Source organism: Onychostoma macrolepis, chromosome 25 (assembly GCF_012432095.1).
Source record: "Onychostoma macrolepis isolate SWU-2019 chromosome 25, ASM1243209v1, whole genome shotgun sequence".
NCBI lineage: Eukaryota > Metazoa > Chordata > Actinopteri > Cypriniformes > Cyprinidae > Onychostoma > Onychostoma macrolepis.
In genome coordinates, this window is record NC_081179.1 from 7,706,037 (window position 1) to 7,720,466 (window position 14,430).

Here is a 14,430-nt window from a genome sequence, read left to right on the forward strand (position 1 = left end):
TTTTTATGTTCAATAGTTAAATGTAACTTCCTATCGACTAAGATAAGCACCCCCTTAGTTTTATTACGAGCACAAGAGAAGGCTGCCAGTTTGTAATACTTGTTTTGAAAACGTGCCACATCGCATTGTTTTAAATGAAACTCATGTATCAGGGCACAGGAAATCGATTTACAGTGCAAATATTCTAATATCCAGTTCCGCTTAATAGGAAAATTTAGGCCATTCACATTCAATGATAAGATAAGATATTCAGAACATGCATTGTGTGCTCACAATGCCAAGATTCTGTCTAAGTGAAGAGAAACAAAAGCAATGCCATACTGCCAGTGACATGTAAACATTAGTATGTATCCTAGATACCAATCAACCTAGATACATAGTCCTTTTAAAAGAAAAGCAAAATAAATAAAAGTATTGATGTCTGTTGAAGGGCATAAAAAAAAAAAAACAAGAGCAAGGAACGACAAACAACGGTGTATAAAAACCAAAGCAGACCGCACATTACCGAGAGTGTAGGTCCGCGTAAACAACAGAAACAAATGTTGATGCGTGACCAGTCCACTTCAACGTAAGACTTATCCCCAAAAGGCCCACTGAGCCAAAAGCGTAGTGATTGAACCTGCATAATAATAAAGAAAAATATAGCATGCAAGCAGCAATTACGAGGCCAAGCACTACAGAAGCAAGCATCAGACCAACTGCAAAAATGAGTACTAAAAGCAATTTTAGGATGATTACAATTGAAATGGCTGAAAAATCATAAATAAACCTCTAGTAATATGATTTATTGGCTTATCACATTTTACCAATAGGTGGCGCTGTTATAAAATCAATACGGTGTGTTCTGTGTGAGCTGACAATGAAACACACAAAATTTGGTGTCAATATGCCAAAGCATTGCAGAGATACAGCCTCAGAGTCAGCTTGGCATCATGCCTCAAATTTGTAGCAGCGCTATACGAAAACGGTGACATCTATCGACACGAAATTCATAACTTTTTGCCAGCATGGTCTGAAGATGATCTGAGTCAATTTTGGTGAAAATCAGACAAACGGTTGAGGAGGAGTTAGAAAAAATAGGTTTTCAACATAAATCAAAATTGCAGACAGGACATTTGGCTGACTATGGTAACATTGGTATCACTGTTCTCAGCATGACCCAAGGAATCTATTAATACCAGCCTCATTACAACAGGCAAAATTCACAGAAAGCTATTAGCATTTATTTGAAATTTCATTCTCTCAAATCTTTTTGAGTACTTTCAAGTCATGGTCTCGATGGTACATACAAAGTTTCTTAGTAAACCAATGCATTCGTAAAATATAGCATTTTATATCATAATACTATATTGTAGTCAATGGCAATTTCATGTTTTGTTCAATTATAGTGCCACCAAGAGGCACAATCCCTCCAAATTGTATGTGTCCTTAAGAGTGTGCCCATACATATGTGTGTCAAATTTGGTGAAAATATCTCATTTTGTTTTGAAGTTATAGACACATTTGTGTACAAGTAGATGAAAAAGGACTGACTGCTGACTTTGTTTGCATTTTTGTGCCACTTACTATCAAAATTCTGGCAATTGGGCATTAGCGTTTTGCCGGGACACTAAGTTTCCGAATTTCCTACGATGGTTTCGTGTCGATCGGAGTAATGGTTTCTAAGATATTACCAACTGTTTTTTAAGCACTAAAGTACAACGCTGCACAAACCATAAGGCAAAACCTCGCATGCTTGGTATTGCTGGACTCGGCAAGGATTCAGGAGTCTAAAAAGGTGACCCCCGTGAAAATAGGTCGACCACACCCAAAATTATAAGCATGGTTTTACCACTAGGTGGCGCTGCTCGAAGCTTCTCACGCTCCTTCAGGGCATTGTGCTAATGAACCATACCAAGTTTCGTAACGATACGCCAATGCCTTCATAAAATATAGCAATTGACTACAAAATTCTAAATGGCCGACACCCAAAATGGCTGACATGGGACATGGTTCGACTCAGCATGATTTACCAAATCCAGTTTTGTGATTTTTGGCCAAACCATTCACAAGTTATAAGGACAAATAGCCATTTTTTGTATCTGCTGACCACTAGGTGGCACTGCGCCGAAACACTGCAGGTAGTCTCAGGTCATGCTTGTTATAACACACACCAAGTTTGGTCTCAATACGTCAAACCGTTGCGGAGATATAGACTCAGATCCATTTTTGCGTGCATTTCATTGAATTCGTTCATGAGCCAAGAAATCAGAGGAAAAAGGAAATTTCGAACGTACAGAGCAGGAGCAAGATTCCAAAAAGAAATTAACAAGTGTCCATGGCCACCTTGTTATTGTCCTCTTCAGGGCAGTTAGGATCACCACATACCTCATCGTTAATTTTCCCTCATTGAGCTGAGAGGATGGAGACGGTAGCCGACGCCTTCCCGCTGCAGAATACGTCTTCAGTGACACCGAAGTAACAAAATCCTCCGCCTTTTGAGGAGAGTCGAACATCATCTGCTCACCTTTGTGCTGTAGTTTAATTACAGCCAGATAGGTGAGGAAGGGCTGGAGACCAAATGCTGTCATCTTCTTCCTTCTGGATTAGAGCTCTCTCTCTTGGTAATTGTGGCTGGACTAATGTCGGGAAAAAATAGTAGCGTGACATTGTCCTTCGTATATTTCAGCAGATATGCCTGCCGAGCACCCTTCAGGATCGCCGATCTGTCATGCCACCTTAGTACACAGAAGATGAGAGTACGTGGCCGATCTGAGTTTTTCCTTCCGTCATACACGCGATGGGCCCGGTCAATCTCAATGTCACGGCCTTTCAGTGAAGGGATCCACTTGGAAAGATTAGCTCTGAGGAAGCCAGCTGCATCGGAGCCTTCCGCCCCCTCCAACAACCCCACCAGTCGCACGCCACCTCCCATCCTCAACGTCCGTCACACCTTCGGTGAGTTGCTCCAGCTGATTTCTTAAATTTGTGACTGTCCTCCTATCCTCACGTGCAGCTGCTTGAAAGGAATCGACATGGTCACGTGTCTGTTTCGCTGCGATGGCTAGCTTTTCAACTTCTGCTTTTAGCTCTTTTACAGAATTGTTGGTCGTTTGTATATCCAAATGTACATCATTTGGAGTGCTGGGGTCAGTACAGTCTCTATCGCTTCTCTTACAGTCGAAGCCACTACCGAATCGAGAGTACTTTGTTGCTCTTTAAGCGCTAGCTTGATACCGTTAGCTATAGCAGCATTGAGATCCTCTCTGGAGATGGTGGAATTTTTTCTTTATTGGCGATTGTTCACTCTCTCTTTTCCGGCTGTCTTTAACTGCTGGGGTACTCATAGTGAGCTAAATAAAGAGTGGTTCAAAATTTACTGACAGGATATATACAATTTCTGACAAAGTGAGCAGAGCGAAGGACTATGCGTGCATTGCCGCCAAAGGGTCACGTCATCATTAAAAGGACTTCAGTAACATTCTTCCAATGAAAACTTTTACATATACTGCCTTCAGTTAGTCAGCACCTTTCCCACTGATCTGACACTAGTTATTTCTACTTTTCATGTAACATACTGTATGCCACTTAAGGACAATATCATGACTTTGGATCAGAGGAATAATTGAGGTTCCACCAGAATCGTTATTTTAATGTGTTTGGTTGGCTTCTGACACTGCATAAACAAAGGAATTAAAACTGAATTATCTAATGCTGCTCCCCTCCAGCTTATTATCTCCTTAGTAATGGATGTCTGAGATGCGTGCATCAGAATCGTTGATTTGTATCGGTCGAAAATGAGTGACTTAATTTCTTCAGGTCTGTCAGTTTACATTAGAAAGGAGACTCTTGACTGAGGATAGATAGATATATAGATAGGTAGATAGACAGAGACGGGTGCACAATAATGTTATACAATCTACTAGTGAAAATAAAATTTTATTTTATTTTATAAAATTTTTATTTTACAAATAAAAGTGAATAAGTGTAGGAATAAAATACACATTGCTCTTTGTATTTTTGTAAAATGCATTCATGAAAAAACAAGTAAATACATTTATATATAAATATATACTCAGGGCTCGACACTAACGCTTGTCCGCTTGTCCGGGACAAGTGAATGTTTTGGATGGGCAAGTGAAAGAGAAATTTACTTGCCCAATCGGACAAGTAACTTGAAAAAGTCAATACCAAAAACAATAATAACTGCCTTTATTTGTGCTATAGCCTTTGTTATAGGGGTGTGCGATTATATATCGTTTGCGATAATTTCGTAATTGTTGTTTTAACGAGTATATTGCAAGAATCAAACAAAGAGTGCACGCATAATTACGTAAAGTTGTCTAGGTTAGACTAGCTCACGTGCATTCTTTCACTGCATGATTCAGTATTACAATTACAATGCATGAAGAATGATCAGAAAATTCAAGACATGGGGGAGGAAAATGTATGCATTTATATCATTTCATATAGTTAATATCACACGAAGATCGAACGCCGTTTTTTGTTTTTTTTTTGCTTCAAAAAAATGATTACAAATGTGATAGCAGTTCAATAAACAAGAAGTTAACATTAAGAGACTTACATTTTTGACACCATATTGCCTGTTTTTGCTCTATTCACCAACAAAAATAACTCCAAACACAGCCACAGTGCTGTTTTGCGTCTCTGAGCAACATGACGGTGTTTTGTGCCTGAATGAATCAACCCTTTAAATTATTCGGTTCAGTCGCAATGACTCACTTATTAACAGTGACTTGATGCCACCTACTGGTGGTTTTAATTTCACATTTACAGTATTTAAAAAAAAATTATAATAATAATTTCAAATATGAGTATTCAATGTTTTATGTATTCAAACATTATTTATTCATTTGTAACTGCAGGTTAAAGCAATGTCCCTCAGAGCTGCATTAAACAGTGGGTAAATATATCCCACTTCAGATGCAGTTTCTGTTTCTTCTGCATTGCAAAGATGAAATTTGTTGATACTGATTTCATTTGTTTGGTAACAGCCCAAATGTCTTATTATACTAATTGACTGATTAAATTTAACTAATTAAAACTAAATATTAGCATTTTATTTTTAAGTTTACTATAAAATAATTGTATTTGTATTTAATTCTAACTTTTTATTTTAAAATATAATAGTATTATCACACTTTATTATTTTGTTCATTATTTCATTTAAAAAGAAAAATCTAAATAAACTAAATGTGTTTTGTATAACTACAATAAATAATTATATTTATAACTCAATTTAACTTAATTTTTTCTCTCCGGGCAAGTAACTTTTATACTCGGACAAGTAAATGACAAATTTACTTGTCCGAAGGACAAGCACATGAGAATGCTTAATGTCAAGCCCTGTATACTATAAAATTAAAAGACATTTCTATTAAATTTATAGCACAGTAATGAAGGCAGCAACATATGATAGATAGGACAGAACAAGAAAGACTAATAATAATCTTTCATTGCGCAGAAAAGTATTATAATACGAAAGGCTCCAATACAGAGCAGCACAAAGCGCTTATGCGCATCCCGTGCGCAGAATGAAGCGCTTGAAACAACACGGAGACAGCGCGCAAGCTATGCAGCCCTCCGAGTCCGCATAGAAAAGTTCAAAGTACAAAGGGAAGAGAAATTGATGCGTAGTGTATTAAATCTGTGCGATACTTTCTTGAGCCTTTTCTTTTAATAGTTTTAAACCTCAGTTTCTGTGCGCTCTTGAAGAGTTTCATCATTTTGACCGTAGTAACCGAACACAACACGCAGTTTGAATGTTGAATGGAGAATGACAGACAGCCGCGACGGAAAGAAGAGTTTACATGAACTTCGATTTAATGGCTTAAATATTCATCTGTACCTCACATGGAACTATGGAACAGCTTCAGAACACTTGAAATATAGTGCATGAAAACTTTATGGTGCTTCATAATGTTTTTGTGCCTTCCGTGGGGCTCAACAATAACACAGAATACTATACGCACAATATCGGATTTGGATCGGTCTCGTCTGACCGATACCCAATCCGGCAGAAAATGCCAGTATCGGAGCCGATATCGATTTCAAGCAGGGTTAAAAGCGTCTAGTGTTTACAGTTTGATTTACAGTAGGGTAAATGTAAGAGGTGAGAAGTGAAGAGAGGAGGAGAAGAAAGGAGAGAAGAGGAGAGCTTCATTTTGGCAGCTCTTTCCACTCCTGTCCTCCCACACACGTGCTATTCACAGACTCCTCACAGCGAGCTCAGAGGGCATTGCACTCGCAGGGATTAATTCACATACAATGTTTCAGCTGTCAGATACATTCCTGCTTTTCGTCTCCCAGCTAAGCGTTTAATGCCATAACAACAGAAGAGGGAACATCTGGCAAGACAAACGAGACAATGTGAGCTGCAGGGAAAAAAGAATACAACATAAGCCGAAATTAATTTCCCCAATCACAGCTGACGCATCTCCATCTTAATGAATTGAACAGTGACAGACGCTGGGGAAAGGTGACTCGAAAAGCATCTACAAGGACTTCTCGTAGGGGCCTTAGCGATTGTGCAAGTATGTGTGTGGGTGAGTGTTTGTGTAAATCTGTCTTCCTCTTGTGTAAAGCAACAGAGCTTGACAGCAAGAAGGTGAATGATATACTAGAACATCTCTTAAAGCCTCATGCAGCATTATGTCCACATACACAAACGTAGCAACTCTCACAAGATACAAGAGATAAATCTTTGATAAAGCACTGATACCACTCACCTGCCCATGACTGATGAAACCATATTTGTGTGCAATCCTCTCAGCCTCCTCGGCTCCCCCTTCAATGTGGACGGCCCACGTGTTGGTGTAGATGCCTTGGCCTGTAATCAAGCCAAGGAGGACCAGGTACGCCCCCAGAAACGGCAGCAGGGTCCAGCGGCCCTCCATGAACAGGAGTGCTTCGTCTCCAAGCCTTCTGGTGATGAAGTTTGTTTTCTAATGCATCTGTGGGCTGCACTGTGAATTCAGCACTGTAATGACCTGGAGAAGATAAGACAGAGTGTCAGGAAAGAAATACTGGCGCACCAAGAGGCTCATCGTTTTCTATAAAGCTCAGGTTATCTAAACATAACTGTTCTGTCAGAAAACATTCTCAGAGGGACCGTGGCGAGTCATAAATTTTCATAAAGGTGTCTTGAGTGCTATTGATAGCGTTACACCAAGGGAAACTGGGATACAAACAACGCTTTGTAGGACAAGGAGAAGGCTGTGCGTTTCATTTGTACCCACTTGCTATGTGCTTGTATCTAGAGCAAGTTCACAAAAAAGGACATAAAATCTATCTCCTGCTGATGTTGCTTGTCTTAAAGGAATAGTTCAAATCCTGTCATCATTTATTCACACCACGTGTCATCCACACCTGTAAGACTTTCTTTCTTCTGTGAAACTAAAATTTGCAGACAGTTTCCTATGCTCTTTCATGTAACTACAAGAGAAAATTAAGCTTTCATATATCAAAAGGGCATAAAAGCACTATGAAAGTACTATAAAAGTGGTGTAATCTGTATCACAAATCTTTTGAAGCCAAATAATAGCTGTGTGTGAGATACAGATGGAAATTTAAATAATTTCTCACTGAAAACTTAAAGGGATAGTTCACCTAAAAATTATAATGAAAAAATTATATAATTCCAAACTTATATAAACATATATATCGTTAAGGTTTTTATTTATTTATTTTTATTTTTTAATGTAAGTCTCCTTTGTTCCCCAAAACTGCATTTATTTAATTAAAAATGAAAAAAAAAATAAAAATAAAGAAAATATTGTGATTTTTATAATTTATAACCACATAGCAAATAACTGTTTTCTATTTGAATGTATTTTAAAGTATAATTTTTTACATTTTATGATTGCAAAGCTGTATTTTCAGCATCATTACAAGTCTTCTGTGTCACATGATCCTTTAGAAATCATTCTAATATCCTAATTTGCTGCTTAATAAATCTTTCTTAAAAATATCAATGTTAAAAACAGTTGTGCTGCTTAATATTTTTTTGGGGGAAATGGTGATACTTTTACCAGGATTCTTTGAAAGAACAGAACTTATTTGGAATGGAAATCATACTAGGGGTATCCTCAACTAAGGATTTACATAGTCAAATTAGAAATCTTGCCGATAGTCGACTGATAGTCTAATCATATGTTTGGGGGCAGGGACAAAATACATTACATCTGACAGTCATAAATACTATGGATGCGCAATATTATCAGACCAATATCGGAATAGGCCGATAATGGCTTTAAATGTAAATATCGGCATCAGCCCGATATTATGCTGATATGTCTTGCCGATAAGAGGAATGCATTAACTCAGATGTGCTCAGGGTGTGCTAGCGATTGGATCACGTCAGCATTGTGGCTCATTCTTGAAGCAAAGTTTTGCCTGAATGGTGATTGGATTCACTGTTTTGGATCACTGAATTTAAACTCAGAAACTGTGTGACAGAGTAAACAGTAATGGGACGTGCAGCGGCAGCCTCCTCGGGTCCTAACGCTCACTCACTGAGGAGTTTTAATTCTGTAGGGGGCGCTGTTGGCTTACTTCTAATAAAATGAAAGAAAAATACACAAATAATATTTAGACTGTGTTTCTGATTAAATAAAGCAGTAATTGATGAAAGATGAAATTGATTTAAAGGTCAGAAGCTATAGCTTACATGAACAAAAAAAAAATTTTTTTTTTAAAACATGACAAATAATTTTATATATATTAATCAGTATACTGATTTATCCATTAATGTGTAATATGTTATATTTTTCAAACAAATTATGAGCTCTAAAAGATTTTCAGAATTTTTACAACTCTTTTGCTTTAAACCATTTACAAATGTTAAATCAGAAAATAAAATGCTATGGTTACCACAGCATTTTTCTGAAAAACAATGCAGTGATTAATATATGATTTATTTATAGTTATTTTCACATCTTTGATGTACTGTCATTATAAAAGAAATTTACTATTGTTTATTTAATTCTAACAAATAAGTTCTTGTTAAAAACTAACCAAAATTAAAAATAATTATATATCGGTATCAGCTATAGGCCAAAATGAGTTGAAAATTATCGGCATATTGGATATCAGCAAAAATCCAATATCGTGCATCCCTAATAAATACTGACATTAACACACAGGGAAAATGTGTAATGTACGCCTCGCAGATACAAACGGGGTAAATAATGTATTATGTTTTGATTAATAGATAGTTAACATTGGTCGGCTGCATATCATATTTTTAATTAATTATCAGAGCTAATGAAACTGAAGATTTGCACTAAATACAACCAAATAATCCACACATAAGATGAAATCAACAGATGCAAGAAGTAGAGATGCAGCGATTGACCAGCCAGTGATCGAACTTATCCTTTTATTGCTAGCGGCACAGGCAATGACATTGGGTAATTATACTGTATTTCTTTTGTTCTTTGATTAATATTAATGACAGGCAGCGCGTTTATTAGGCTGCTGTCTCTTTAATACTGAACCAGAACGGAACGGTTCGAGAAAGGACACAACCGGGAACCCGCACCGCGACTGCTGTTCTCGCGCTTCGTGTGTGCTGCAGGCTAACAAGGCGCAAGTTCTTTCCGTTCCCGCAATTAAATAGTTTTAAAATCACATCGAAATGTGAATGCAGGAATCGTTAAGCAGAATCAAAATGCACGCATCTTATCAAATACCTGGTTCTTGGAAATTTGGAACTGGTTCTAAAATGGAACTGGTTTTCGATACCCAACCCTAGTCACGTCTAAATCATACTGTTACCTTTGATCAAACTAATGAATCATTGCTGGATAAAAGTACTAATTTCTTTAAGAAAACTAGTATACTGACCTCAAACTGTGTGTTTGAGCATACACTTACTTTTATAATGCCCTTTTATAACGAATCCTGTTTTTACCAGAAGAACAATTTGGGAACAGCAGTTATGGTCAGGAAAAGACAGGTGTTTTATCCACCTTATTTTTCCCGTTAGAGTGGGTGCGGCCATTTGTAAATTTAATGTGTCTGGCTTCCGGTGTCATCCGCTTCCAGCTATTTTTAGCTGTATAAAACCACTTGTTTTGCTGCTTGATATTGCAGATTTGTGAGTCTTACCATATTATTTTAATGTATTATCTTAATTATGAACACACTGGTTTGTACTGCAAGCAGTTTTACCGTTTACTCCACTTTGTTATTTCTCTATGGCGGCATATGAACCGGAAGTCTCGCACATTCACAGAAAACGGCTTACTTCCGCGTTGAAGAATAAAGTGGATACAAGGTTTGACACCATATACATTGGGATGATGACAATGTGGCTTGAGCATTGCACCATCCATCAGAGAAGCTCTACAACACGGCAAGAGGAAGTCCCATGAGAGTTGAGCAGCTCCTTAGAGACAGCTCAGTTCTTGCTGACTGTGTAAGTAAGCTCAAAGCTTGGCTCAGGGCTTGGTATATAACCCCCGACGCCCTCTACAACAAAACAGAGCATGAACAATAAAGCCTGGCATGTGCTTTCGAAGACAGCAAGCGTGCAAATTCATAGTATTTCCTTCGAAAGCGAAGGCGTGATGCACGAGGTCTAGGAATAGTGTTAAAATTATAGCGCCAACCTGCACAATGTCTTTTAAAACAAGGTTTAAAAACAACAGAATGCCATTAGCAAAACTATTCCATGGAGTATGACGGCTACAATGCAGAGTTTAGCATTTAAATAGCAGCTCCTGGTAGGAAGAAGTGAGTATCTTGGTAAAAGGCCTGCTGAAGAAACAAACAAATCGTCACGTCTAAAATCTGCATTACAGAGCTCATTAAGGGCTGGCACAGAGCAGTGAGCTGGAGAGGAAAGAGGAGAAAACCATGTGTGTCTTACTGATGGAACCTGCGAATGTCACACCTCCGCAAGCACAGAAAATGAGAGAGACAGTGAGGAAGAGAGATACTGTACCCATACGTTTCACTGTAACCGCAAAAGCAGCGCCTGCCATATCTAAACCTAATCGATAGTTTAAACCAATTAATAGATTTCATTAAGCCCATTTTAAGAAGATTCAGTCAATTAACAGCTAAAATAAGTTTATAAGACAGGTAATGGAAAAGAGGTCAGCTCTCAGAAAATTATTTTCCGCCTTTTAGCCATCTTCAGCATTGTCAAATAACTGCCATTCAGGTTAACCGTCCCCCGTATTCAATCTTCGCTTGTCTCGACAAGACTAATTTAATAATGCACCCACTTGTGAAAGCTTCTTCTAATGGATAAACGTAGGAGGTAATGAAGGACTCACCTTTAGAACGCAGCACATGTAAGATGTGACAGAAAGGCTGTTGATTTCAAGTCAGCTGCTGTTCTGACATATGAACAGGGCTTGTGGCTTGTCTTTTCTTCTCTTTAGATCTGACAAGGTCTTTGTGCTATTTTGTGTGTTGGAAACAAGGCAGGAGACCACTTTTTTTCAGCTTACAAGCAGAACGTGGAACCAGGCCAGAGGGAATTCTGGTAATTGCGTTGCAACCGCAACATTGACCAGAAACGATGAAAATAATTGGTTATCAACAGCTTTCCTAGAACCGAAAAATTACAGAGCGCATTTCTAGTAAATCACAAATTCTCAATGCTTCAGGAACAGGTCACAAAGCCAAAATGACATTCAAATTAATGTGAAATCAGTCACATAGAACTTCTGGATCTTTTTGGAGGTCGGCCATCAATCTTCATTCAACACTTCAAATGACTTATTTTTCATATTTAATGACTCTGAGCACCTGTTAAGGCCTGAATCAAATGGAAAGAAAGATTATCTAGCTGTCTCCGAGGATCTGACAGATTGCATGCTTGCGAGAGGCACCGTCCCAGGCGATGCTACTGTATGCTGGCTAGGAGGGCCAAATTTTTATAGCATGCTCTCTGGGGAAGAAAGAACAGTAATTACTATGCCTTAATAACTCCTCATCAAACACAACTACAACTACTAAAGCTTTAATGATCCATGATGGCTCTGTGAGGGCAGGAACCAAAGTGCTTAGTCACTCATTAGACAAGGAGAGAGACAGCACACATATTCGCTGTTTATCTCTACCTCTTTTTTCCTCTCTCTCTCTTGTCAAGATCAGAACAGAAGATGACAACACTGCCTGTTCAAAAAAGCCCTTTGGGTAAACTAGGTTTCATAAGCAAACCTGCCAAAAGAATGAATGTTTCAAGACAAGTCAAAAGACATTTATAATATTTATGTAATAAAAATATAATGCCTGATATTCTTTAAGGACCATCACACAGTCATCACATGAACTACGTGAGACAAAGAGTATCGCAATAGTGTCTTTATGCTCGCTTTGAGTATATTTACTGCACTAAACACTATGGATTTTTATTTGGTTCAGGCGGAGCTGCACCGTAAATCAGTCAGAGCAACAGAAATCATTCAATTATGCTGAAAACACTGGGCGTGCAATTCGATAATAAATCTTTCGGATGATTTGGAGTCAGTTTAGAAAATTGAAAATATTATTGCGTGCTTTTTTTCTTTCGTGGAAAATAACAAAAGGAGGCGTGCGGCGGAATGACAGCCTCCAGTTACTGTTCATTGTATTTGTATGGAAAACAGGTGCAATGAAAGTGAACGGTGACCGAGACTGTCATCCTGGCGAACATTTCTATTAGTGTTACTGTGTCAATAAAGCCATAAAGGTTCGGAACATCATTAGTAGGTTGAACGAATTTTATTTTTGAAGTAACATTATCCATTTTGGTCACATTTTTGATAGTACAAAATAATACACCTATTAGATTTCCTCAAACCAATGTGTGTAAAAAAAAAAAAAAAAAACTAAACGGTCACTTTTTGTCATCGGTAAAAATGAGCGAAAACACAAATATGCTGTACAAATAATAATAAAAAAACGTCAAAAACAAATTAGTCGGAACAAATTATATGAAACTGCTCTCAGAAGTTGGACTAAAACGTAAAAGCTTAATATGACAGGAATGAAATAGTAAATTTTATTTGAAACTTTCTTTTCTTTAACTTCACCTCAGTTTTCCGTTCTAATGAAATTAAACAACGACAAACACACGAACTGTCATTTACGTTACCTCAGAAATGAGACCGCTGACCCCTCCTCAAACACGAACCGTGCTGTCATTGCGCTTCACACAGCCTCGGAATCCGGTAACGGGCTAACATTTCAGACTACAGATCCGAAATGAACTCCTCTCACCGCTCACGACAGAAATTTAAAGTACATCCACTGAGAAACCGTTACGAAGTATTCGCGCCGTTCCGCGAGACCCCAGCGAACTGAACTCAGCATCACGCGGCGAGAGCGCGCAGATCGATGAAACTTTCAACAGCGCGCGCGTCTTCCTGTAGTCCTTTATCTTTAATTAATTATTAATCTTGTGTCTGCCAGTTTACATGGTATACTTAACATCTAAATGTTTGCAAACAAAACCTCTGTGGTGTCACGTGCCATCGGTAGCGTCTTCTTTATTGTTCTATAGACATAACGGGCTCCGTAATACATCCGTACACAAATCCCTGGTAATCAGAAATGGCCTACAATTCCCAGGAAGTACGTCATGGCATGAGCCTGTTTGGGGTCTGCGATTCGCGGGCTCCATCTGCAGGATTCAGACACACTCATAATAAAAATTTGAGCTAATCACAGACCTCTTTCAAATACAGTACCAGTAGTCAATGCATATGTCATTTTAACGTTCTTAGAAAACAGTTAATCTAGAAATTAATATTCTGACCGATGTTGCATGTTAGGAACTGTTCATTTTCAATGCATATGTACACAATGAAAGTGACTGGTGACCAATAAATAAATGATGACAGAATTTTCATTGCTGTGAATGAATCCGATTACAGTTGGATCCTTCTCAGTGAGGAGAGCCGAATGTAATCAGCATATTTGCTTTGAAAGACATGCATATTTACAGTTATGTCAATGTTTTTACTCCGAAAGCAGCAGCATGCAGGTCATGAAAGAAAACAGAATTTCGTTCAAGGATTCATCCTCACTGAACTAAGCGCCTGCTAAGTTGATTTTATTTGTCCCTCCATCGTTTTTATTTTATTGCCAAAGTAATAAAATAATAAAAATGAACGCTTTACTTCGCACTTTCATTCTTGTTTAGGACTGAAAGGTTGGATTTAAAGGGGAATCCATTATTTCAATCAGAAATTGCTTTTCATTTATGCTAACTATAAAAGAAATAGTTTGTAATATAAATAGTATCTATATTACAATAATGAGAATCACCATAAGAAAATGTGTATCTCTTTATTAATGCATTGACTTAACTTACAATGAGCAATAATACATTTGTTACAATATTTATTAATATTTGATCATGTTGATTAATTAAAATACTACAACTGATTGCTCATGTCCAAATAATGTAAACACATTTAATACTTTATT

At 37.7% G+C, this 14,430-nt stretch overlaps 1 protein-coding gene across 3 annotated transcripts in view; it reads right to left on the reverse strand.

Annotated features, from left to right (window-relative positions):
* Positions 1-13,580, reverse strand: part of furinb (furin (paired basic amino acid cleaving enzyme) b) — a 98,808-nt gene extending 85,228 nt beyond the window's left edge. Inside the window, exons 1-2 of one of the 3 annotated variants that reach the window (XM_058766929.1) lie at positions 13,471-13,580; positions 6,729-6,989 (exon numbers count right to left, since the gene is read on the reverse strand). In XM_058766929.1, coding sequence (XP_058622912.1) covers positions 6,729-6,896 — 168 coding nt within the window. In that variant the 5' untranslated portion in view covers positions 6,897-6,989; positions 13,471-13,580. Of the gene's footprint in view, positions 1-6,728; positions 6,990-13,093 lie in introns of all 3 variants that reach the window. The other 2 variants (XM_058766928.1, XM_058766930.1) reach the window with 2 other exon arrangements.
* Between the last annotated feature and the right edge of the window lie 850 nt (positions 13,581-14,430).